We start from the raw sequence: 27,574 nt of genomic DNA on the forward strand, positions 1-27,574 counted from the left end.
CACGGAAGGACTGTGGCTGACCAAGTTTGCAGATGACTGCAAACTGGGTGCCATAATCGACTCTCCAGCCGACACAAGCATCCTCCAAAAGGGCCTCATAGAAACAGACAACTGGTGCCAGAGCCATGGCCTCAAGCTAAATGCCAAAAGTGTATAGACATCCACTTTGGCAAAAACAAAGTGCCCACAAATTACCACATAGGTGGAAATCCATTAAGTACAGAAGAAGTAATTAGGGACCTGGGGACCCAAGTTGATAGCAATCTCTCATTTGACAACCACATGGCCAAAGTGGTTAGAAAAACATTTTATATAGCCCACCTAATCATGAAGGGATTCACATCTAGATCACGGAGGTCATCGTGCCTCTTTACTCATCCCTCATCAGGCCCATAATTGAGTACAATGCCCCTTTTGGGATGTACCTTACCAGACACCTGCAGCAACTGGAAAGACCCCAAAAGTACCTCACCAAGAGGATCAAAGGGCTCAAACAGATGCCATATGCTGCCCGGTTAAAGAAACTCCAGCTCTACTCAGTGGCATACCGCCTGTTCAGAGGAGATCTGTGCCTGACGATAAAGCCATGTCCAACCCGGAATTAATGGACATGCTGCACCTCAGAAAATCCAAATCCCATCGAGCCACGCTCGAGACTTGAAGCACAGCACTGAAATAAATAGGACATGCTGGAGGGACAGATTCATAACCCAGAGGTTCCCTTCAGTCTGGAATAAAATCCCAGTCCAGGTTAGGCAGAGTCCCTCATTGACTCTCTTCAAGAGGAATCTTGATGAGTGGATGGGAGATCGTAGGTTTACCCCGGGTATCACTTCTGTGTCACTGTTAGATAGAGGCATAGTATACTAACCTCGAAAAAGGGCATAGCAAAATAAATTTAAAATGGGTGGCGAAAGCCAAACACATTCTGGCTAGGCTTATAAATGCCCTAGGGCAGATAGCCTAGTATGAACCTATGAACCTATGAACCAGACAGCGTCTTACTGTGAGGCGTCAATGCTACCGCAGCACAATGACGATGGTATATTCATAAATGAATTGGGGAAGTTGGTTGATATGTTCTGTGCCAGGAAGTACCTCCATTCCTTACTTAGTGATATTAAGGAAGAAATTATGACAGGGAGGAAAACAAAGTTTTGAACCATTTTATGTGGCAGTAATAAGGATCTGGTAAATGAATTAGTGACCAACAACAATGATAAACAATGGTCTGTGGTATTGCCATTCAGCAGGGACACTTGTCCCTTACTTGATATACTTAGAAATATCTGTGGTCTGATGTTTTCTGAGGACTTGAAGGTAAGGTTAGTGAATCTACCAGTTGTTACATTTATTAAAGGGAAAACATTGAAAAATTGGTTAGCAAAAAGACAGAACAAGATTGCAAATTATCGATCCACAGCTAGAATACAAATATTGCAAATTTGTTAATGATGGTCCTTATGTTCATATTGAAGGGTACGGCAGGTGACGGGACGCCCGGGCAAACTGTGACTCTGTGGGAGTTGTTTATGTGGCCACTGTGTTTCATGCTTAGCTTTCTATGTAGATAAGACCAACATGAAGCTTAAAGATATAATTTTTGAGCTTTATTTAGGCACATTGTGATATGTAAGAATTTTAAGAGATTTAATTTTTGTTGTGATTGATAGAGCTGCAAGGAGTGCGAGAGGGGGAGATACAGACAGTGTATTAGAGCAGAGACAATTAATCTGACAATTGCGTTTGAATGCTTCATGAGCTTGGCATTACTGACAGTGCTTCTATTTCTAGTATATTAAAATGAAAAGCCATGGCTGTTTGACTTTGTTAGATGCAGCCACATTATTGAATTTTAAGTCAACTGATTTTTACTTTTTAAGTTTTGATTACATTTACTGTTTGAAATTTATATATATATATATATATATATATATATATATTATTTATACTTGTTGCACCAGCAGATATGATGTTTTCTTTTGAAGGATTATATTTTTTCGGTGGTTGTGCCTTTAAGGAAACCTGGAAGCAATGTACTTATGTACCTTAAATGGAACACGGCTTGTAATTGGTTAAGTAAAGAATTAAATAGTTTGGAAGAGGAAGAGTTTTTAACTCTTCAGCCTCAGCTTTTTACGGGATGAAAGCACTTAGTTCATTAAAGTTTTACTGTTGGAATCTGGCCTGCTGTGGCTTCAGTTCTTTTCTTAGTTTGATTGCTATTGTTAGTGTGTTTTCAAGAGATTTTGGTTGCATGTTATATTGTTGCTCGGACGTGTGGAGTTCCATTTAGAAATTTTAATTAAGCTCTCTCAATCTGATTGTTACCCAGTGATTTAACTGTACTGCTGCTGCATTAGCTTTCCAAGTATGTGTCTGTTTACTCCTATTCAGTGGTGGTTAGAAACACTAGTCAGTGTTCTCCTGTCATGTTTGAGTTGAGTGGTTTAAGTCAACACAATAACTCTCCCCAAGCTGATATTCAGCTCAATGGTGAAAGGAACACCAGATTTAGGTATATTGGTAGGCTTTGTCCAGGTTTGAGTTTTATGAGACTGAAGTAAAGAAGTGTTGAGTTTTATGAGACTGAAGTAAAAATCAAAGGGCACTTTAAGCTCACAGCTGAAGGATTTGGAGCATACTATGTTAAAATAAAAGAATTTGCAAATGGATGTCTGTTCCCTTGCAGAATGCATTTGAGTGGAGCATGTTCCAAAGGGGTTACTTCTGTGGAAGTTACTGAAGGTCACTTCAATTGATTCTGTTTTCCACAGTGAATTGTTAGAGCTGTTTATCGCACTTGCTGTGAGCAGTTGAAACTCATTATAAAAGGCAATGAACGTAAGTTGCAAGAATTGGACTTGAAGATTAAAATTTTTAGCACTGATATTGTAAAAGACTTGTTATTTTCTATGTATGAAAAGGAGTACACTCCCATCTTTGATAAGGTGGCTCATTTATCAGAACAAGGAGAGGAAACAAAAAAAGTTGGTTAGGGACAAATAAGAATGTCTGGAAAAGAGGGTACTAGGCCCTGTGAAAGCATAAACAATGAAGGAGTAAGTTGGGAGACTGACATGGCTGATTCTGCCATATCTGGCTGTGACAAGAATGCAGTTCCAGAAAAGGAAAATGGATTTTTTTAGAAGAAACACAACCCAGGAGGTCAGAACAGTTAGTGAATCAACCAAGCCATTCCTCTTATCCCAGGAGTTCCAGCAGCAACAGGCAATATTGGAGGGGGAAAAGAAAAGGCAAGAGGAGACAGACGTAAGTAATGACCCCAGCACTTATGGCACTGGCAAGGAATTTAATGAATTTAGGATTTTTAATATAATCAGATTAGCATTACAGATGACCATTTCTCATTGTTTAGTAAGGGCTTTACTCTTTTGCCCAATTTTAAGACTGATATAGCAAGTGTGCTAATTGAATTAAAGCTTTACACCTAACATTTTAATTTAAGCTTTTTTTTTTAGAAATATGATCGCTGACCATTCAATCTGACAAAGAGAAGAAGTATGTTTATATCACCAAACCACCTTATGGTAACTGTTTTTGACGCACTTTATAAGACCAAATCAGGTCCCTATGGGGCAAAAAACGCCCATTTGTTGACAATCTTACAGTGCAAGAAAGGACTACATTGAAAGAACGTATGTCGAACTAAAACATCAGGGTGATGAAACTCAGTAAGGGTGGGGGTGTAGTTATTATATACTGTGAGGTCTATTCTGGTAAAATGTTTGAGATTCTAAATGATGTTGGTACCTACAAGACGGTTTCCAAAAATGAGGTGAACATTGCATATGCTAGGATAGACTTTTGTTTAATGGATATGCTCAGCGAAGGCAGCATAAGGGTAGCAAAACATGTGATTCCGCCAGTATTCCAGATTCTGAAGATACTTAAGTATGTCAGCAATCTCCCATTAAGACAAATTGCAGCTGGTCTTAATGCCAAAATGGCACATTTTTGAATTATATATATTTATGTTTTTATTTATTTATACTTGTTGAATTGAGAGATATTATGTTTGATTTTGAAGTAGTATATGTATTTTTGGTGGTTGTGCTTTTAAGTAAACCTGGAAGCAGTGCACTTTAAATGGAACCCAACTTGTGATTGGTTAAATAACAAATTAAATAGTTTGAAAGATTAAGAAGTCACAGCTTTTTCCAGAGACGAAAGTCCTTCATTTATTAATGGTTTTACTCTTGGAATCTGGCCTACCGTGGCTTTAATTCTTTTCATAGTTTGATTTATTATTGTTATTGTGTTTTTGAGAGATCTTGTATGAATTAAATTTTCATTTGACTCAGGTTTCAAAACATTCTTTGAGTGGTTTGATTGAATGTGCTGATACAGTCTCTACAAGTGCTATTTCTTCTTTTGTATTAAGACAGTATGCTTTGTTACGTAATTAGAACTTCTCTGATGATTTAAAATCCAAAATTTTGAATACAACTCTTAAGTTATAAATTGGTATTTGGGCTACCATTATGTGGTAACTGAACAAGCAAGGTGATACAAGGTCATCTCCTCTTTGCCAGTTTGTAATAATGGCCTAGACATTGTCTCTACAGCATTGTTTGACTCTTCAGACCTTTTACATTCCAAATGAGCAAAACACAGAGGCAGGCAGACTAAGAAGGTTCTGGACAAACACCCCAGAGTGGAAGCTCCTTGTGAGATCTTCCAGGGCTTGATCCAAGTTTGGGAAGATCTCTCATCAGTCTGTTTGTCTCCTTTCAAAACAGATAACTGAAAAAATGAAAACAGTTTTGTTCAAGACATCCTTGCAACCATGATTGAAAGTCAGACCATGGTTGGAAATGTTCCTGTATACATTTCCCTGCTTTCAAATGATTCCCAAGGTACTTCTAAAGATTCAGAAAGAATTACAAGGAATCATTTGGTAACCCCCTTTTGGTGCAGGCAAACTTTGTTCTTCCATGTAATGGAATTGGACAAGGGCAATTACTACAAACTTCCTCAGAGACTGGATCTGCTCACATTAGGGGTGAATGGTACACCCCAACATAGAGCAATTGCGACTGACAACCTGGGTGGTTTTGTTTTGATACATTTTAGGCACTTGCTCCTTGAGGATGAGCAGCAGATATTTAAGGAGGTAAGAAAACCTGCAACTAGAAAATCTTACATTTACAAGGGGAAGAAGTATAGTAGGTGGTGTCTAGCCAATAACAGAGGTCCTGAAAGAGTTTCAACCTCCCTTTTTTGATATTTGTGCAAGGTACTTAAAACTGGTTTGTCGTTTGCTTCTGTCAAAGAGCATCTTGCAGCCATCTCAGCTTGCCTACCTATGGAGACCCCCCTTTTTTTCTCTTTTTGTGGTCAGAAACTTTTTGAAGGGAGTCTTGCATGTGAGACCTCCTCGAATGCAAATTCCTCTCTCTGGAATTTGAAATTTGTTCTTAACAAAATGACCTTACTTCCTTTTGAACCTACCCTTCAGGCTGATTTATAGTTTATTACTTGGAAGACTGTTTTACTCATTGCTCTGACACTGCAAGGTGAGTCACTGAGCTGAAGACTGTCATGGTGAGCCAGGCCTATCTGATTTTTCACAAGGACAGAATTGTGTTATGTACTAATCTATCATTCATGCCTAAAATTCTTTCTGAATTTTTCTTGAATCAAGTTCCCAGTGTTCACTCCTGATCCAAAAAGAAAAGAAAAAAAGATTCTACAAACCTTGAATGTGCACATGCAGCTCAGATATTACCTTGACAGAACAAAGTCCTTTAGGAATGCTGAACAGCTGTTTGTCTTCTATATGGGGTCTAAGAAAGGTCAACCTGCTTCTAAGCAAACTAATGCATGATGTTTGTCCTCTACTATTGTTTTCTGTTGCTCCCACCATGGTAAATCTCTTCTCAGGCACAAGTAAGGCTAACTTGATTAGGGCTTTATCATCTTTGAGCATTCTAAAGGCAGTAACCTAGTCCTCAGTTCATACATTCCCTGGAAGCACTCCTCACTTTGGAAGATGTTGACGTATGTGCAGTTCAACGAGACGTGGTTCAAAGGCATGGAAAGCACCCCTACAGTGCAAAGCTACAGTGCCTTCCATATGTTTAGACCACAAACTAAGCATGGAAGAACTGAATGAGGAGGTGTATCCTTCTTCATTAAGGATAAGTACACCTCGAGACCTGTCAAACAGTATGACTCTCTTGAGCTGCTCCATGTCCAATTAACTTTAGGCAAACCCCCTACCACATCATATTTAGCTATAGGTTCCCCACCATGAAACAGGAGAAGCATACCACATACCTGGACTTACTGGAGACACTTGCCATATATTTTAATACCTTACTCATGGGTGATTTTAATTGTCCTAACATTGTCTGGGAAGCATACACAACCACAAAAATGCTGGCTCAGAGGTTCTTGAACTTTGTCAGTGCAAATGCTCTGGAACAGCTAGTCAGCACACCCACAAGAGGCTCAAATGTCCTGGGCATAGTACTCACTAACATGGGAGAGCATTGCATCCTCCCTTTTGTGATGTCCTCCTTGGTAAGACTGGACAATAAGTCAGTCTCTTCTATGTAATTATAAGACCAGATACCCCATCAAGCTCAAAAACACTTAAGAATTTTTCAAAGACAAATTACCTCCTACTAAGTGATGGTACAAGAAGTTTCAAAGCCCCCCTCGAACACAGATAACATGGACTCCTATGCACAGGTGTGCACCAATGCCCTGTATAACCACTTAAGCAGTTGTATAGAATCAGCTGTACCTGACCAGATTAAAACCAGGTCTTGACAAAAAATACAAGCCACTCTGGTGTACCCCTAGTATAAACAGGCTATACAGCAAGAGAAAGAAACTAATGTCCAAGAACAAGAGGGAACTGGTTCAACAGAGAAATAAATTCCTCTCTAGCTTAAATGAGCAAATTAGAGATCTTGTCAAGTTCTCCAAAGCTAATTATGAAACAAAAATACCCTCCCTAGCTAATGATAATCACAAGGCATTCTTTAGCTACGTCTGAAATCTAAAAGGGAATACCCAGCTGGTTGTGGATGGCATCACCCATACTCATATAGAGGTAATAGCCAACCTGCTAGCTGACAGATTTGGAGCAAACTTCACCCTCCGGTCCCCTCCAGTCATCCCTCAAAGTATACTTGCCATTATTCCTCATCCTATTATCTCAGGAGAGCAGGTCATCCTGGCGCTCTCCAAGGCCAAAAACACGGCATCAATGGGACCAGACAGCATCACAGGTTGCCTTTTAAACAACTTAAAACATGATCTAGCAGACCCACTTGGAGCTCTGTTTAATATCTGCGAACTGGCTATGTTCTGGCGGAATGGAGGACAGCAACAGTAATCCCTCTGCATAAAGGGGGACCATCAACCAACCCTGGGAATTATAGGCCAATAAGCTTGAATAGCCTCATCTGGAAGACCATGAAAAGAATCATTATGGACCTTATTAACAAGGACATAGGTGATTTCCAAACTCTGGACCTAACGCAGTTTGGATTCGCTAAAGGTAGATCATGCCTGTTAAACATGGTTAACTTTGAGAATGTCACCAAGGCCCTAGACAAGGAAAAGACAGTGCATACTGCCTGTCTTGACCCAGCCAAGGCATTTGACACAATCTCCCACTCAGGTATTATAGAGAAACTCTCCCAATTGAAAATTAACCCTTACAGTAACAGAAGGGTAGCCAACTGGCTCACCAACAGGGCACATACTGTCAAAGTGGGTGACTTCAACTCTAGCAAAAGACCAATCACCAGTGGTGTACCACAGGGTTCTGTGCTGGGCCCCTTACTGTTCAGAATTTACTTCTCAGAAGTCCAGGCAAACTTGGACAACCAGTGGCTGACCAAGTTCACTGAGGATTGGAAATTAGGAGCAATCACTGAATCCACCAATGATGTTAATATACTGCAGACAGGATTAAGGCAGACAAATGATTATTCCTTTTGGGAAAGGTGACATCCCTGCTAATTACATTATAGACAGCACCACCTGAAGTGTAGACCCAGTGGTACATGATCTGGGTACTCAGGTTGATAGCAATCTGAACTTTGACCACCACATATCCACTGTAGTAAGGAAATCCAGCTATGTGGCACATCTTGTAAGTACAGGCATGACATATAGATCTAAGGATGTTATAATTCCATTGTACTTGGCCTCATCAAATCAGTAATTGAGTACAGTGCTCTGTTTTGCATGTAACTCACCAGATACCTGCAACAACTGGAGAGACCACAGAGGTTTCTCACCAAGAAATTACAGGGTACACAAGCCCTGTCCCTGTATTCTCTCTCCTACAGTTTGCTAAAGGGTGATCTGTCCCTGGCTTACAGTGCAGTCTCTGACCCAGCCCTGGTGGAAAAGCTATACATTCATAAATCAAACTGCAGAAGCGTCACTTGCTCCAGGGATCTTAATCTAGCCTCTGACATGAACTTGTCATGTTGGAGAAATAGATACATCTCCCAGAGACTGAAACTTCTCTGGAACAAGCTTCCAATTCACATGAAACCGAGCCCCTTCCTGACCCTTTTCAAACCCAACCTAGATCAATGGATGGGTGACCCCAGATTCATTCCTGTGTTAGGGCCCATATCCCTGCTGGACAGAGGAAGTCAGTATTAACTACCATAGACCCTTATCTTTGTGAAATTCACTCTCCTAACCACCGCAGTTGGGACAACTCGAGATAAATATGGTTAGGCTTGTAAGGGCTCTAGGGCCGTTAGCTTAGTAACCTTCTATGAACCTATGAACCTTCTCAAAGCACTGGATTCCATTTCAAGGTCCAGATGAGGCTTTGCTAGGACCATTTTCCAGGGGCTCCTGGATCCTTATCCTTCCACCTCCCGGGTAGGGTAAGCTTTAGGAATCTACACAAAATGCCAGTGAGGCAGTAGAAATGATGAACATTGTACAGTTGTGCAAGTCCAGCTTACCTGTAACAGTAGATGTTTGAATTCCTCACTGTCTAAGTGGCAGCACCCACTTGCCAACCCCAGATTGAGCATAGTTGAGGTGGTTTCATCCTCTTTGATTCAGCTGTTCTTGGATTTGACTTTCATATGCTATTGTGATTAGCTGAGAATTTGTGTGTGCTAAATGATTCTAGCTTCATGTACTTTCCTCTCCTTCTTTGTGGAAGTGAAAAATCCTGAACACTCATTTCCTGTGACAGGTGAAGGCTTCCCTTTTAGTATATACTCAGCTGTCTCGAGATGAGACACTTACCGAAGTCTGAGGTTTTGAAAGCTGGCTAGCACTGGGTTGCCTTGGTGAATAACCTAAAATGCCACTGAGGCAGTAAGGAATTTGATCATCTACTGTTGCAGGTTACTAGGGCATATGCAACTGTATTTTATTTTTGAAGAGCAGCAGTTGGATTATTATCCGGGAATTGGACAGTGTTGCTACCAAGGTGACCTTACTGCTCATTTTACTAGAGCTTCTTCATAGTCTCACAACTAAAACCTTCTGAATGGAGCAAGGGACCTTAGTCCTTCAGAAAAAAAAGCCATTTCAAAAATCAGGTTGATCAGAAAAGAAAGTTGATTATTTTGATTCATCATTTTTGATGAGCTTGTGAAAACTAAATTTGGTCTAAGTGAGGAACTTTGTTGTTAACTAACTTGATCAAATTGGTAGTGGAATATGAAGTCCAGCATGGTGTATTTCTAAGTTTTTCATTTTAAAGCTTGTCGTACTGTTTTAAATTTTATAACTAAATGTTTGTTTGGCTTTCTGAGCTAAAAGAATCACAGGCCTAAAGCAGATGCCCTATGCTGACCGTCTAAAAAAACTCCACCTGTACTCTTGTCACATATCATCTACTCAGAGGCGATCTCTGTTTAACATACAAGGCCATGTCAAACCCAGAGCTGTTGAACATGCTACACTTAAAGAAATCCCAATCCCTCAGACACACACTCTAGGGATACCTTGTCATCACAATGAACAAAACATGCTGGAGGGATAGGTTCCTGACCCAGAGACTCCCCAGTCTCTGGAATAGACTGCCCATACATGTCAAGCAGAGCGCCTCTTTGAGCCTCTTCAAAAGGAACCTTGATGATTGGATGGAAGATAGGAAATTCACCCCAGGGATCATGTCAGTCGCCCTGCTAGACAGGTGTCCAGGGAAGTAAATACTGTGGGAAGAAATAGCCAGGGAATTGTTATGGCTAGGCTTGTATAGGCCCTAGGGCCGATAGCCTAGTACCAACCTATGAACCTATGATATAGTTCACAGTTCTAAACCATTTGTGTTCTGTAGTCCTGTCTCACCTTCATTCGTACAAATGGGTTCGGAGCTGATCCTTGGTTCCGACTTGGCCGATTACAAAACCCGAAGTCTCTTAGTTGGCTTGTGGCAAGGTAGGTATCCCATAGTGCACTAGTAAGAATCCCCAGATCTTGTTTGTCATGTCTACGAGTTCAGAAGTGCTCTCTTTCTTGGCTGTGGCTAAGTTGGAATTTCTTTATTGCAGTTTCTATAGTGATCGTTTTTTGATAATAATAGTAGTTTTATTATAAATAACTTAACTGTTGTTTTTTCTAGCAGTAAATTAGTTAGCCTGTTTTTTTTTGGATTATTACAAATTGTTGTTGCAAACTTGTTGGCCGTTGCTTCTGCAGGCCCCTTCTTTCTTAGTGGTATCCCTTCTTTCTGTGTGCTAGTTTTTGCTAACTTTTTTTTCTCTTAGGCGTAGGTCCGTGTTTTAGGTAGGACCTATTCTAGCCTTTGTTTTGACTAGAGTAATAGTTTAAAATTAATAGCTTAACACTTGTTAGCTAGTACTAATTAGTTAGTGTGTTTGTTGAATTTATTGCAATTGTTGCAGATTGTTGGCCGTTGCTTACTCCTCTGTTTAGGGCTAGGCCTGTTTAAGTTAGAGGATCTACTCCTCTGTTGCCTTCTCTCTAGTGTGTTTTCTTCAGCAGTGCTAGGCCCTTTTAAGTTAGAGGACCTAGTTCTCTGTTTTTTGCTCGTCTTTGTGTGTTGTTTCTGAGCAGGGCTAGGCCCGTTTAAGTAGAGGACCTAGTCCTCTGTTGTATTTTTCCTGGTGTGCAGTGTTTTTTGAGCAGGGCTAGGCCCGTTTTAAGTTAGAGGACCTTGTCCTGTCTTCCTGTCATTCCCTACATATATCTCTTGTGATTTTGTTTTGTGACAATATGTCTAAAGAGTCAAAGGATCATAAACCTTTGGGTTTTAAAAAGTGTCTTAAATGCTCCCAAAAAATGTCCCTGACTGACGGACATAGCATTTGTGTTTATTGCCTTGGAGCCATACATCTTCAGGAGACATGCACCTTTTGCCACTCCTTTAGTTCTTGGGTTCTCCAGGAAAGGAAGAACAAATTGATCTTGAAAGGTTTCCTTAAACCTTCCTTTGAGGAGGATTTAGCCAGCTCTTCATCATTTCATTCCAGGCCTCCCTCTTTTAAAAAAGAGAAACTCGAGTCAGTAAAAAGACTGTCTCCCACACCGGCTGTTTTATCTGGACCTCTACAAAAAAATTACTAAACTGGACAAACCTTCTACCTCTTCGGAGCCGGTCAAGGTTATTGACATTGAAACTCCAGTCTCGGCCCCAAGTTTTTCGAAGCCGACTACTGAACTCTTACTTCGGAGCTGGTCTAGAGATTTGTTACCGGTATCCCCAACACTCAGATCTCCCATTTTACAGAGATCTTGATCACCTACTATGTCTTCCAGATCCTCCAAGAGTCTTTCTGAAGAGGATGTAGAGAGAGTTGTGCTCAGACTCTTAAAGTCATCGGCGCTAGCAAATTTGTTGCCGGCTCCATAACAATCAGTCCCGGAGCCGTCTAAGGCCATTTTACCTGCTTCTGTTCCTCCTTTGAGACATATCGGTCTTTCGGAGCCAGAGCTATTGGTGCCGCTTGTTGTGGAACTGTTGATTTCAGCACCCCTATTGTCTGTCTCGGAGCCGAGTTCCACTCTGACACCTTTGGTGCCATCCTTGGTGTCTAGGAGCCGAAGCTCACCAGTCGGCCCTGACGGGGACGCTCGGACCTGAACTTCTCCAGTTACGAGCCTACCTCTCAGTGCATCAGCTCGGTTGAGCTCGGATCCTACATCTATCTCGGAGCCGATTGCTGTGCGGCCGAGGGCTACTTCCACTTCCTCGGAACCAAAGGTGTCCTTGGAGCCGAAGAGATCATCCTTCGAGATGATGAGGAGTGTGCTGTCTAGGTCTTCAGCTCCACACAAGAGTACAGATGCTCCTCCCCCTCAAGCTCTGACCTCTGTCTCAGCACCATCTCTCTGTCTTGACAGCAGTGACCCACAGCCTGAAGAGCCCCTATTGGGTGGCCCCTAGTCTTCCGAGACCTCCCCAGAATACCATTCTGAGAGCCTCCTCAGAAGAGAACTTGCAAAAGGAAGCATGTAGACTCCCCTGATGGGTCCATCACCTCTGCCACTGAACTCGAGGTGTCAGAAAGGTCCCCTAGGTCATTCTCTGATGATATCTCCTTCGTAGATATCCTAGAGATCCTGAAACAGAGCGGCAGCTGGCCCAATGTCACCCCTTCTGATGAGGAGTCAGTGTACCTAAAGGCTTTTGGGTCTCAACCTTCAGCCTCTTGGGTGTCTCCACCTTTCGATGAGCTGTTAGATTTAGTCAGTCGAAAGGTGTGAGAAACTCCTGATGCCGTGGAACCAGTCCCCAGAAAGCCCAACAAATTTCTTTCAGCCCCCAAAGAAAAAGATTTTTTGACTAAATGTGTGCCTGTAGATGCCATGGTGGTGACTGCAGCCACAAAGAAGGAACCAAACTGGGAACTTCCACATTTGTTCACTCACCGAACAAGGAGCTTCGAACGATGGACAGATACGGGAAGCGTATCTTCTCTTCAGCGGCTTTTCACTCAGATCACTGAATTACCTCACCCATTTCACTAGGCTTCAAAGAAATCTCCTAAAGGAGATACTCTCCAAGGTACTTTAGCTGAAGGAGTCCCTGAGAAGGTTACTGCTCAGTTGTCTACCTTAAACTCCATAAGGCTGATATGTTATGCAGCAGATGGAGCGAGCAGGGCAGCGGGTTCAGGAGTTTCCCTTAGGAGACACTCCTGGATGCGCTTATGTAATTTTTGCAGAGCCCTTCAAATCTACATTTACCAATGCCCCTTTGATGTTTCCTCTCTGTTTGGACCAAAGTTAAAAGACACAATCACCAGATGCGAGCAGGAAGGGAAAACTCTCTCTGCCGTGGGAGTATGTTTTTCCGTCCCTTCTAGACATACCCTAAGGGGCAGAGAGGAGGGAAAATGTGGTTCAAGAAATCTCAGAGATTTTTCTCGGACGCACAAGGTGATTCCTTCTCCAGAGGCAGAGGAGGAGGATGAAGTAATGGTAGACGTTGCCTTAGAGGCAGGGGGCATCTGCAAAACCAGGGTGGCCACAATTCCTTTCATGGACATTCCTCTCAGCGCTCCTGAAGAGGGGCCCGACTGCGCTTCTCTGGAGCCAGTCGGGGGTTGCTTATCTTTGTACCCAGAAGCCTGGCATGACATCACCTAAGACAAGTGGGTACAAAGAATAATTTCCAGAGGATACTCCATACCCTTCTCTTCTCCACCTCATCCCACCAAGAAAATTCCAGATGTTTCACCCAATCACAGGGATCAAACAACTATAGAAGTCCAAAAGTTGCTCCAAAAGAGAGTCATCCAGACCATCCCCGCAGACCAGCTAGGATTCCGAACTTACTCCAGATTCTTTTTAGTGCCAAAACGAACAGGGGACTGGAGGCCCATTTTGGATCTCAGCAAGTTAAATGAATCAGTAAAGAAGTCCAAGTTCCGAATGGTAACACTGCAGTCTATGCTCCCTCTGTTAGGGAAAGACAATTGGATGTGCTCCATAGACCTCCAAGATGCATACTACCACATAAAAATGGACAGAGCATCAAGGAGCCATTTACGCTTCCAGCTGGGAGCCAGTCATTACCAATTTCGTGCTCTGCCCTTTGGTCTCACCACAGCCCCCAGGGTGTTCACCAAATGCATGGTGGTAGTAACGGCTCACTTGAGACATCTTGGATTCCAAGTGTTTCCGTACCTGGACGACTGGCTCCTGACTGCCACCACCAGGCACCTACTTCTCCAAGCCAGGGATTCAACCATCCGAGTCTGCACTCAGCTAGGGATTACTATAAACTGGGAAAAGTCTGCCTTGTCGCCCTCTTAATATGTGACTTTTATAGGCGCAGAAATAGACACAGTCGCAATGATAGCTCGCCTTCCTGCAGACAGAATACAAAGTCTAAGACAACAAATATACAGCCTGCTTCCCCAACAGAAAGTCAAAGTCAAGACAGTGCTCAAACATCTAGGAACCATGACCTCTACTGTAATCTAGTTCCACTAGCCAGACTACATATGAGAATTCTACAATGGCTACTCTTTTCCCAGTGGTCTCTTCAACAACTGCCTTGTCTCATCCCATTTTAATAACAGAATCTTGCAAAAAGGACCTTTGTTGGTGGATCCAGTCCAGTCAATTAACGATAGGGACACCATTCATTCCTAGCCAACCCGTTGCTACTGTGACCACGGATGCCTCCCAGATAGGGTAGGGGGTGGGGCATTATCTAGGAAGGACAGTCCAAGGCACATGGCAAGCACACAAGGCTCACTTGCATATCAATGTCCTAGAGATGAGAGCAGTGCTACTTGTGTTGCAATTACTTCACGACTTTCTTCCTCTAGGGACAGTAGCAATCCAATCAGACAATATGTCAGTGGTATGGTATATAAACTAACAAGGTGGAACCAGATCCTACCCCCTATATCGAGAGGCTCTTCGTGTTTGGCAGTGAGCAATATCTTCCCAATGCTTTCTAGTTGCAATGCATATCCCGCGGACAACCAATGTGATAGCCGACAAGCTCAGCAAGGCAGTCTTGATGCCTCACGAGTGGTCACTGAATCAGAAAGTCGCGGAACAGATTTTCCACAGATGGGGACAGCCTTGCTGTGATCTGTTTGCCAGCCCAGTGAATGCCAAATGCAGCAACTACTTTTCCTTTATTCCCCCTCCGGGGGAGACACTGAGAGACGTACTTGTCCACAATTAGCACTCGGGACTTCTTTATGCCTTTCCTCCCTTTCCGCTAATATCGAAAGTGATCCAGAAAGCAAAGACCTTGGGAAGCAGAATGATTCTTATCACTCCTTACTGGCCTTGTCAGATTTGGTTCCCCTTTTACGGCCTCACCTTCTGAACGATCCATGGACTCTGGACCCAGTACCAGACCTTCTGACACATATGTCAGGCACTTTCCATCCCTGTCTCCACACCCTCAACTTGACAACATGGCTGCTCCACTTCCATCCCTAGTCAGGCTTCATGATTTCTCCTCTGCAGTTACACATATCCTAACGTCCTCTCACAAACCTTCTACGAGACAATTGTACGTTAGCAAATGGAAAAGATTTTCTCTCTGGGCACGAGAAAACAACAGATCTTTACACAGCCCCCATTCCCTTAGTGTTAGAATTTCTAACTGAACTTTTTCATCAGGGATCAGCTGATCAAAATTCATTACAATCAAAGTTCATTTAGCAGCTATCTCCAATTTTCATTTGGGACAACATGAACCTAATCTTATGGCTCACAGATTGTGCAAATCATTTTTAAAAGGCACTACCTTGCTAAGACCTCCTTTTCAAGAACCTGTATCTCTCTGGGATCTAAATTCTGTTCTTTCTGAACTTAACTCCCCGTCTTTTGAACCCGCACATACTTGTGATTTGAAGTTCCTTTCATGGAAAACTATTTTTCTGGTAGCCATTACATCCACCAGAAAAGTGTCAGAGTTGCAAGCACTTTCAGTCAAACCTCCTTACTTGATTTTTCATGGAGATAGAGTTTCCCTTTGTTCTAATCCGTCCTTCATCCCCAAGGTTTGTTCTCCATTTAATATGAATCAAACTATTGAACTGCCAGTCTTTTTTCCTAATCATTCAAAAAAAGCAGAGTAAGTTCCATCAACTTGATGTACACAGACAAAAACCAAAAAGACAAACGTAGCAACCTTAGTTGAAATAAAATCCTTTATTCACTGAAGCGCTTTTCGTTTAAGATAGTACTCGAATTTCGTCAGATAAAACTAAAATTAATGAACATTATTTAAATAAACCTACGAGTTAATCAGCTGACACTCATATTTAAAGCACCATGCCTCTTATACATTAAAAAATCTTATTACATCATTACTACTAGTAATGCAAGAGCTTTATACAAACTAAAATGTTACGTCTAGTTAACAACATTTTTAACTTATTATCATAGTTTAAATACAGACTAAATATAACCATAAAACAAACTTCAACACACCCATACTTATAGCGAGAAACCTGACAATTAAGATACAGCCAACAGGTCCCAAATCATAGCAGCATTTTTTTAAAAAAACAGGTTTAAACTAACTAACATATGAAAATAAAATTCCAATATCAATATAAAATAAATTGGTAAGGATAAAGGACAATACTACTGATTAATAGCTATAATAGATACAATAATAATACAATAATAGCTTGCATAATATTTATCTGCGCAGACTTCTAAGTTTTAATATAGGCATAGTTGAACACATATCATTCAGGCCCGGTAAATTATATGCATATAACCAGATCTGCCATAGTAGTTCTAACCTTTCCAATTCTACTTCTATTGGTCCCCCTCTCACATTTGATATCACATGATAAGCTAAATGTCAGTATTGCCCATGTTTTTACATTGGCAAGACAATTCGTAGATTAAGAGAAAGAATATACGAACATATATATGGTATAGGTAAACTTAAACAAGATAATGCACTGGCTAAGCATATCTCGGAGTATCCAAGTCATGAATTCAAATTTTGGATCCTCGATCATGTGATATCAAATGTGAGAGGGGGACCAATAGAAGTAGAATTGGAAAGGTTAGAACTACTATGGCAGATCTGGTTATATGCATATAATTTACCAGGCCTGAATGATATGTGTTCAATTATGCCTATTTTAAAACTTAGAAGTCTGCGCAGATAAATATTATGCAAGCTATTATTGTATTATTATTGTATCTATTATATCTATTAATCAGTAGTATTGTCCTTTATCCTTACCAATTTATTTTATATTGATATTGGAATTTTATTTTCATATGTTAGTTTAAACCCGTTTTTTAAAAAAATGCTGCTATGATTTGGGACTTGTTGGCTGTATCTTAATTGTCAGGATTCTCGCTATAAGTATGGGTGTGTTGAAGTTTGTTTTATGGTTATATTTAGTCTGTATTTAAACTATGATAATAAGTTAAAAATGTTGTTAACTAGATGTAACATTTTAGTTTGTATAAAGCTCTTGCATTACTAGTAGTAATGATGTAATAAGATTTTTTAATGTATAAGAGGCATGGTGCTTTAAATATGAGTGTCAGCTGATTAATTCTTAGGTTTATTTAAATACTGTCCATTAATTTTAGTTTTATCTGATGAAGTTCGAGTACTATCTTAAACGAAACGCGCTTCAGTGAATAAAGGATTTTATTTCATAAGGTTGCCACGTTTGTCTTTTTGGTTTTTGAAGTTTTTACGTGTTCGTGTTGAATTTGATGTACACAGACAGTTAAGGCTCTATCTACATAGAACCAAAGAGTTTAGGCGATCAGACCAATTGTTTGTATCTTTTTCGGAGACGAGAAATGGTAAGTCAGTCTCCAAGATAATGTTATCTAACTGGATATCAAATTGTATATCTTTTATTTACTCTTTTAATGGCAAAGAACTCCCATTTAAAATTAAAGCTCATTCTACCAGATCTGTATCCACATCTGCTGCTTTTCAAGCCAGAATTCCAGTGGACAGTGTATGTGCAGCAGGAACTTGGGCTACCTCTCACACCTTTATTACTCATTACAAATTGGACTTGGCCTTCAGGGGCAGAGCCTCCTTTGGTTCCACGGTTCTTAGGAGTATATTCCCGTGAGCCACCCGAGAAAAAGGTGCTAGGGACGCTATCCCATATGTAAGAATGAAGGTGAGATAGGACTACAGAACATAAAGAAGTTATGTACTCAGCATAAAGTTCCATGTTTGTAGTCTATCTCACCCTTCATTCTTACGAACCCACCCACCTACCCCCGTCCATGTATCCTTGGAGGATCTGGAGACAAGATAGTGTCTATGTTCTCTAGGGTTGGAGACCTTTTCTCTTTGTTTTTCCTTGTGGAAATACCTTCTATCACTTTTTAGACAGCTGAAAAGAAGATCTGGGATTCTTTCTAGTGCAGTATGGGATACCTACCTTGCCATGAGCCAACTGAGAGACTTCGAGCTTTGTAATCGGCTGAGTTGGAGCCGTGGATCGACTCCGAACCCATATGTAAGAATGAAGGGCAAGATGGACTACAAACATGGGACGTTATGGTGAGGACATAACTTCTTTTTTCTTAAAATTTCCTTTCAAAGTTTTTTTTTTGAAGCGTCACTTAGTCATGGCAGTTAGAGGAGATTTATTTATTATTATTTTTAATTAATGTCCTGTGTTTTGACACTAGAGAATGGGCGACCTGTACAGCCCCAAACTGACAGGAGAACGAATATTCTCCAGCCCACTGAAAAATGAGTTGCAGCTTCAAGGTAACATATTAAGCTGCTGTGGAACTCAGACATTTAAAATGCCAATGACCACTATTTTTTATGCTTGCTAAACAGAGCTTTTGCTATTTACAAGTATAAAATTAAGACAAAAAGTAAATGAAAAAAAATAGAAGTGTGTGTTTGTGTATGTGTCTGAATGCATAAATGTTTCTGTTTCTGTCTGCATGTGTGAGTGTATGCATGCTTGCGCCCACAAGCACTGGCTGCAACAGCAATCTGTCATCATGTTTTCTTTAAAGATTAAGAGGTATGAAACTCTTAATGGCTGGCATTATTGACTGAGTTTTATCCTGTGTATTTTTTAAGGTACACCACAGCAATATTACCAAAATCAGGGGTAGTAAATTTCAGGAAGGAATGGAGGTGGTAATGGAGCAAGCTGCAGTATGGTTACCTTGTATTCTGTGTTTTTTTAGTTAATATCTGATGATGAAATTACTTGTCTGGGGATGAAATTGGTTTTAACTGCTGTGTGTGTGCGTGTGTGTGTCTGTGTGTGTGTGTGTGTGTGTGTGTGTGTGTGTGTGTGTGTGTGTGTGTGTGTATGCGCGCGCATGCGCGTGCGTGTGTGTGTTTCTAAGCAGTCTTGTCAATTTTTCAGAATGGGTGTGTTTCTCTTTACATGTTTTTATGTTTGTTCATAGGTGCATAGCTTAGTACTAGGCTAACTGCTCTTACGGGCCATTTTAAGCATAGCCAGTTACCACATGTGAGAATCAAACCCTAAACCTTGTGATAAGTTGACCAAACTGAATATCTCTACAGTCGTCGTTCCCTGTACCTCACATTATCTCCCTGGTCTACTACAGGGAGGAAGTCAGTTGTTATTTTCATATTTATTAATTTATAGGTCGGATGATTTATATTTTTTCTATGTCTGAATGTGTGGGTGTGTGTTTGAGTATGTGCAGACATAAAATACTTACCAAGTGTAATTTTTGACAGAAAATACTTCCTCCAACAGCCGTTACATATACTATAGCTAGTTTGAAACATTAGGGGAGGAACTATTTTATATCAAAATTTAAAAAAAAAAATAAATAAATAAAAAAATATATATATATATATATATATATATATATATATATACATTAATGTATTCACTATTATAAGAAGGTATATCCATTAGAAATGCATTAATATATATAGCTTTAGTAAAAACTATTGGCATAATGTGGGGGGCTACGCCCCCACACCTCCCAATGTGGGGGGGGGGCTGTGCCTCTCACCCCCCCCCCCCCTTATTTAATATTCTCACTCCAGGGTTGCACTGCAGTGTGCAGTGGGGCAGGGGCTATATTCCATTTTCGACCAAATTAACGTTGACCAAGTGAGCTTTCAGTCAAGTGAGCTTTTAGTGAAGTGAAAAGTCTGGAATCATTTTCGACTAAGTGTAATTCGACCAAATGTATGGAATATATATATATATATATATATATATATATATATATATATATATATATATATAGGAACACTTTAGAATCTGGAATTCCTGAAAACTCAAATCTCATATGGTTGAGACTATATGATCGAGTTTTCAAAAACTCGAAAGTCTAAAGTGTTAAAAAAAAAACACTTTAATTAATTAAATATAACATTTTTGCAGGGGGGCAAGCCCCCCTGCACCTTCCCTACTTAAATATACCATCTCCATAATCACACTATAGCGAGGAAACCAGAAATCTCCTGTTCTGCGCTTCTGCATACAGCACGGAATGGGAGATTTCCCTTTGTGCCTCCCTGCAAAAACAATGTGTTTGACCAATTTTTTTTTTTTTTTACTTCGGAATTTCGAGTTTCTGAAAAGTCGATTATATGGTCTCGACCATATGAAGTTCGAGTTTTCAGGATTTCGAGATTCTAAAGTGAATCCATGTGTGTGTAAATATATATATATATATATATATATATATATATATACATACATATATTTATATATATATATATATATATATATATATATATATATATATATATAAATATATATATATATATATATAGTCATTAAAAAAAAATCAAACAAATACAAAACAATTTAACAGGTAGCCCATTCTCTAATCATGACAATGTCCTCCAGGGTATGTGTTTTTGTGTAAATAATGCTCTTGCAGGGGTGTAGAGGCCCTTTGCTAGAACACATCTGGGTGTGCATTGTTTACACAGTAGCACGTACCCTGTCAGACATTATTGCTTGCTCAACATCTGAATGTTTTCACCTAATCATTTAGTTATAGGTTCATAGGTTCATACTAGGCTATCTGCCCTAGGGCATTTATAAGCCTAGCCAGAGTGTGTTTGGCTTTTGCCACCCATTTTAAATGAATTTTGCTATGCCCTTTTTCGAGGTTAGTATACTGTGCCTCTGTCTAACAGTGACACAGAAGTGATAACCGGGGTAAACCTACAATCTCTTTTTTCGAGGTTAGTATACTGTGCCTCTGTCTAACAGTGACACAGAAGTGATAACCGGGGTAAACCTACGATCTCCCATCCACTCATCAAGATTCCTCTTGAAGAGAGTCAATGAGGGACTCTGCCTAACCTGGACTGGGATTTTATTCCAAAGTGAAGGGAGCCTCTGGGTTATGAATCTGTCCCTCCAGCATGTCCTATTTATTTCAGAGCTGAGGTTCAAGTCTCTCGAGTGCGTAGCTCAATGGGATTTGGATTTTCTGAGGTGCAGCATGTCCATTAATTCTGGGTTGGACATGGCTTTATACGTCAGGCACAGATCGCCTCTGAGCAGGCGGTATGCCACTGAGTAGAGCTGGAGTTTCTTTTACCGGGCAGCATATGGCATCTGTTTGAGCCCTTTGATCCTCTTGGTGAGGTACTTTTGGGGTCTTTCCAGTTGCTGCAGGTGTCTGGTAAGGTACATCCCCAAAGGGGCATTGTACTCAATTATTGGCCTGATGAGGGATGAGTAAAGAGGCACGATGACCTCCCCTGATCTACATGTGAATCCCTTCATGATTAGGTGGGCTATATAAAATGTTTTTCTAACCATTTTGGCCACGTGGTTTTCAAATGAGAGATTACTATCAACTTGGGTCCCCAGGTCCCTAATTACTTCTTCCGTACTTAATGGATTACCACCTATGTGGTAATTTGTGGGCACTTTGTTTTTGCCAATGGGGATGACTATACACTTTTTGGCGTTTAGCTTGAGGCCATGGCTCTGGCACCAGTTGTCTGTTTCTATGAGGCCCTTTTGTAGGATGCTTGTGTCAGCTGGAGAGTCGATTATGGCGCCTAGTTTGCAGTCATCTGCGAACTTGGTCAGCCACAGTCCTTCCGTGTTGGCCTGTACCTCCAAGAAATATATACTGAACAAGAGAGGTCCCAGGACTGAGCCTTGTGGGACACCACTTGTAACTGGTTTGGAGTCTGACATGACTCCAGCAATTCTAAACATGTGGCTTCTGTGCTTGAGCCAGTTTGCAACCCACCTCGTCACATAGGGGTTTATATTTAAGCTGGTGAGCTTATCTATAATGCCCGAGTGGGGTATTGTATCGAAGGCTTTTGCGTGGTCCAGGTAGGCTGTGTGGACCACCTTCCCCTCGTCAATGGCCTTGGTGACTGTTTCAAAGAAATCGACCAGGTTTAAGAGGCAGGATCTGCCCTTAACAAAGCCGAACTAGGTAGGATCCAGTGTCTGTAGGTCCCCAATATCTTTATTTATGAGGTCCATGATGATCCTTTCCATAGCTTTGCAGACCAAGCTAGTCAGGCTTATGGGGCGATAGTTTCCAGGATCCATTGAGGCACCACCTTTGTGGAGAGGGACCACTGTTGCTGTACGCCGCTCTTTGGGTACATATCCTGTAGTAAGGCTGAGATTGAACAGTAGTTTTATGTTTGGGTTTAGCTCTTCTTGGAGTTCATGTAGGATGCAGCCCAGGACACCGTCTGGTCCCATTGATGCTGTGTTTTTTGCTTTGGAGAGGGGGCTCTTACCTGAGCATCTGAGATGTCAGGGGGGCAGCACTCTGCTGGGATAGATATATGCCCTTTTGTTGGGGAGGGGGGGAAGAAGTTTGCGCTGAACCTGTCAGCTAGGATGTTGGCAATGTCTGTGGGTTCAGTGTATTTTTTGTCATTTTGGACTAATTCTGAGCATATCTGGGAATTCCCACCCAGGTTCCTAACATAACTAAAGAAAGCCTTGTGATTATCCTTAGTGTCCTGTGCAATTTTTCTCTAGAAGCTGGCCTTAGACGATTTTATGAGTGCCCGTAGTTTTTTGCTAATACTGATCAGAGATGCCTTCCCTTTTTGGGATTTTGCTTTATCATGTAGTAGCTTCCTCCTTTTATTTTATAGTTTGTTTATGGCTGGGGTCCACCAAACAGGACGCCTACCTTTGGAGGATTGGGTCTTGGTTTTATTTGGGATTGCATGATCCATGCATTCCTGAAGGTGTTCATAGAATGCATTTATAAAGGATTCTGCGGTCTGGGCCGTATTTTCCACAGGCCCGGGGGCTTTGAAGGATTCCACCTCGGTTTTGAGGAGTGTGAAATTTGCTTTAGAGAAGTTTTTCATTGTGGTTTTCTGGGCAGGGGGTGGGGTCGGGATGTGAATATCCAGTGAGATTAGTTTATGGTCTGATCTTACCAGTGAGGAATACACTTCTGGTCTGGAGCATAGAGCCCCATGTTGGTGATGATCAGGTCCAGTATGTTTTCCCCTCTTGTGGGAGTGGTAACAAGTTGTTCCATAGCATTTGAGTTTATAAATTCTAGGAACCTTTGGGCTAGGGTGTTGGAGCTAGAGTAATGCTCCCAGTCTATGTTTGGGTAGTTGAAGTCGCCCAATATAATGGTGTTTGGAGAGACCTTCATATTTTCCAGTGTTCTCAGGAAGGCCGAGTGGGGTTCCTGGGTTTGGGAGGGTGGTCTGTAGCAGGCTATAAACTGGAAGGCAGTTTTACCCACTGTTAGTTGCACATGGATAGTCTCTGATGCTTTGTGCTGTTATCTTATTGAAAAGTACATATAACACTGCCACTGCAGAAAGGTAGTCAGATCGATTGAATGAGTGAAAGTTGTTTGGCAGAGACTGAGGCACACATAGACTTAATCTTGTAGTCACATTGCTAACTAACAAACTGGTCAGAAAATAGTAGTGCTGTATGTACTTATAATCTTCTGCAACCATTGGTTATGAGACACTTTTACAGTTCTCATTAAAGTCATGGATGACTGCTAAGCTTTGTCAACTGTTCAGTCCCAACTAAAAAAGTAAAGAGTTACAAAATAATTCATATTTTATTTTATAAGGTGCTGAACTTTGTTGATGTGCACCTCTAATCCTAAATTGTTATTTCAGCACTGAAATCTGAAACAGATGACTATTATATTAATGGTGCCTGGACTATCGATTGGCCTCGAAAGTTTGATGTTGCTGGAACAGCCTTCCATTATAAAAGACCCACAGATGAACCAGAGTCCTTAGAAGCACTGGGTCCCACAACAGAAGTACTTATAGTTATGGTGAGTCCAATCATGTAATGAATAATCCAAGAAAGGTGAATGCATCTAAGTGCTCAGCAGTAGCTCATTCTTCACCTGCTGTTTACTCTACATAAGTATAAACTACATTTGGTAGGTGGTGAGCTATTATTTTCTTGTATTACTTTGAGAGTGACAAAACTTTTTTTTTTTTTTGTAATTTTATTTCCTCCCATGCTTGCTAGCTATCAAGCTCCCCTAAATCGAACATGACCTATTTGTTCCACCTGGTCGTGGGATGAGAGCCGTTCAAAGGGGGCTGCCATCTAGGCAGCCATGAAGGTGCTTTATCTTGTCTTACTAAGGACCAGCAGCCTTCACTACAGCTTTAATTTCCACTGAATGACCTGCTATTACCCCCCCCCCCCCAGACAATCCTAGTTGACGGCTTGTGATCCCACAGGTGAATTCCATTGTCACCATTGCATCCCTTCTGCAGCCTCAGGGTCCACAGAGTAAATGGTTATCAAATTCCACACCTTTACCAACCCTCACCATCCTGCTGATGAGTGCATAGTGAAGCCCTTATTAACTTGAACAGCAAGACAACAAGACATTTCTATTAAGCCTTCAACCCTTCACCTGCCCAGATGATGATGTCAGCAGTGCATCACCATGGGGTATCACATACCCTCACCCTGACATATGTATTTGCCCACAGACATGCCTCTTGAGAGATGTCATTAATTGCTTGTGATAACTAACTGACACTGCCCCTTTCACAACCAACAGCAAGCCTTGCTTTACTGGGAGCAACCTCTGACCAGGAACTACCTGTCCCTCTCCCTGGAGGGCCACTTACTCCCACTCCAGTACCCAAGCCAATACTGGAGTTTGGGTCATCAAGGTCATTGTCAAGGCTGTATCTCTCCATACTACAGAGCTGTGGATAAGTAAAAAATTTCATAAAATGATACTTATAAGTAGTTTAGAAATTTAATTCTGTAACACTGTTCATTATGTAAACAAAAAAAAGTAAATGCTTTAATTTAACTGTAAGTTTACTCCTTATCTTTTTGGAATGAATGACTTAAAAATTGTGATAAACAGATACTCCTCCAGGAACAGAATCTCGGGATCACATATAAATTTAATGTCCCCATCACTCGCACTGGTAGTGGAGATAATGAAGTTGGATTTTCATGGTTCCACCAACCCTGGTCTGAATGTTCTGCCACCTGTGCTGGAGGTAAGGTAAAAAGATACCATTGTAATTAAATATATTAAGGTGGGTGAGTGACTGTGAAGGCACTGAACTCTGCATTTAAGGCCTTGGGGTTTCAGTTTTGTGCCTCCAAGAAACTCACTTTGATTTGACATCTATTTTAAAGCTATTTGAGTTGCCAATCCCCAGCTTCGGATGAAAACTGAGTGTAAGAAGATCGTTATTTGTTATTTCAATACAGATTATAGTAACGTATGTAAGTTTCCCTGTCCAAGCAGGGCAACTGAAATTAATATTTTTAGAAAAAAGATAATATTGTCGATAAAATCCTTGCTAAAATGCACACTCTTGAAGAACAGCATAAAATCTGTTACTGTTGGAATATATATTGCTTTCTTTATGTGTCTACTGATTAAGAACAGTTTATAGGCTGGGCATTAGCAGAATTGAAAAGAAAGAGAGAGAATTGCAGTAGTTATCAAATGAAAAACAAATTTAGTGCGCAGACTGTGGCAGTTGCATACATGTGTGTATTGCATTACAGAGTACTGCACATTTCTGCTTTGAAGTCTCAGGGAGCTGCTGGGAATAGAAACATTATGACAAACTGCTCTTTTCTTGAAAGATTTTGCATAGTAAAGATGCAATGTAAATAAACAATGTTACACCGTACTTATTACAAACTACTAGCTAAATTGCAACCAAGTTTCTAAAAATATTGGGTTTACTTGAATTTTTCTGATATAAGCAAAGTTCTATGCATGTAATATGTTTAAATATCTGCTGACATTTTAAAAGTTAGCAATATGCTAAAAATGTGGCAGCATTTAAACCATTATTGGCATTTCTTTACAGTTTGCAATCCCCTTTCCCAGAAATAATGCTATTTCTGACACGTGTGCATTTGTGTTACTTACCTTCTGCGCCGTAGCTTTCTACATTCCTTTGGTAATGTTATTATATCTTTGATCCATTCAGTATGGCAATCAGGAGATTAACTGTCACAGTGGGGTAAGAAGTATTCAGTATGGCAATCAAGAGATTAATTGTCACAGTGGGGGAAGAAGTGGTCTTACTCTAAAATGTACACACTTTCTGGAATTCTTTCTGGATGAGTGTAAAAATGGACATTAGTATATGTTGGACTCAGTACAGCACCGTGTAGTGTAAGGGGTATCCTCAGACATTAATTTTTCTTTTTTTAAGTTCTGCTGCTTTACAGCACTTTGTGGCCAGCACAGTGCCCTCCATTCCATAAAAGAAGATTGAAGTATGTCAGATTCATAGCTGTTCTCCATGCTGCTGTAGTAAGTCAATAATCTGTACAATCTGTGTCTTAAAAATGTATGCCATTTACATTTCTTTTTATTTAAACATGTCACTTTTTTCCTAATTAAAATAGACATTTATATTGATAGGTTAAGTATGTGGCAAGATGTTTAATGTATTTATTTATTATGTTATTTAACCCATAAACAGAAACATTTTAAGTTCCTAAGCAACGACAAAAAAAAAACGTTAATGGTTTGTTTGACTATGGCAAGGAGTGTCTGATTGCTCATTTTACACCTTTGCATACCTTGTTGCAGGTGTGTTCATTAGCAGTGAAACTGTGGGAAATAAGTTTGATATTAACTGGTTCTACTTGAAACGCTGTGTGGTACATTTACCTTTGTTTTTGTTTTATATGATTCAAAGAGTTAAAGGCTTATTTTTATTTTGGAAACACATATTTTACAACAGATATGTATCAAATGATTGTAAAATAACATAATGAATTGACATATTACTAAGACAGTATTCGGCTCATACACTTAGTAACCTTTCTTTTTTCTAATTTAGTTTTTTGAAGATTTTTGTATTGGTTGTTAACTGTTACCATACAATATTGTCTTAAAAGAATAAAAAAAAATACTGTTAAAGCCATTAATTATTTATAGTATCCATTTTTGTTTCAAACTAACAAAATGCAAAGTACAAATGTTTACATATTTACAGCAGTGCTTGAGATCCATTTTATACTTTAAAATATTTCTCCTTTCCTCTTTCCATATTCTTTCTCTTATTTCATTTTCTCTTCAGTATACCTTCCTCCTTGCAATTTACTATAAATTCACCATCACTGTTATTGCTCTTAGTGCTTACCCTTGTTTCCCTCTTATTTCCTTCTGTATCATC

At 40.4% G+C, this 27,574-nt stretch overlaps 1 protein-coding gene across 1 annotated transcript in view; it reads left to right on the forward strand.

Annotated features, from left to right (window-relative positions):
* ADAMTS6 (ADAM metallopeptidase with thrombospondin type 1 motif 6) overlaps positions 1-27,574 on the forward strand; it is a 2,910,080-nt gene that overhangs the window by 1,938,733 nt on the left and 943,773 nt on the right. The window contains exons 11-12 of the mRNA XM_044063364.1: positions 24,050-24,213; positions 25,282-25,420. Of these exons, the coding sequence (XP_043919299.1) occupies positions 24,050-24,213; positions 25,282-25,420 (303 nt within the window). The remainder of the gene's footprint in view (positions 1-24,049; positions 24,214-25,281; positions 25,421-27,574) is intronic.

The sequence above is a fragment of the Protopterus annectens genome, chromosome 2.part1, assembly GCF_019279795.1.
Source record: "Protopterus annectens isolate FY-2018-M chromosome 2.part1, PAN1.0, whole genome shotgun sequence".
Taxonomy (NCBI): domain Eukaryota; kingdom Metazoa; phylum Chordata; order Ceratodontiformes; family Protopteridae; genus Protopterus; species Protopterus annectens.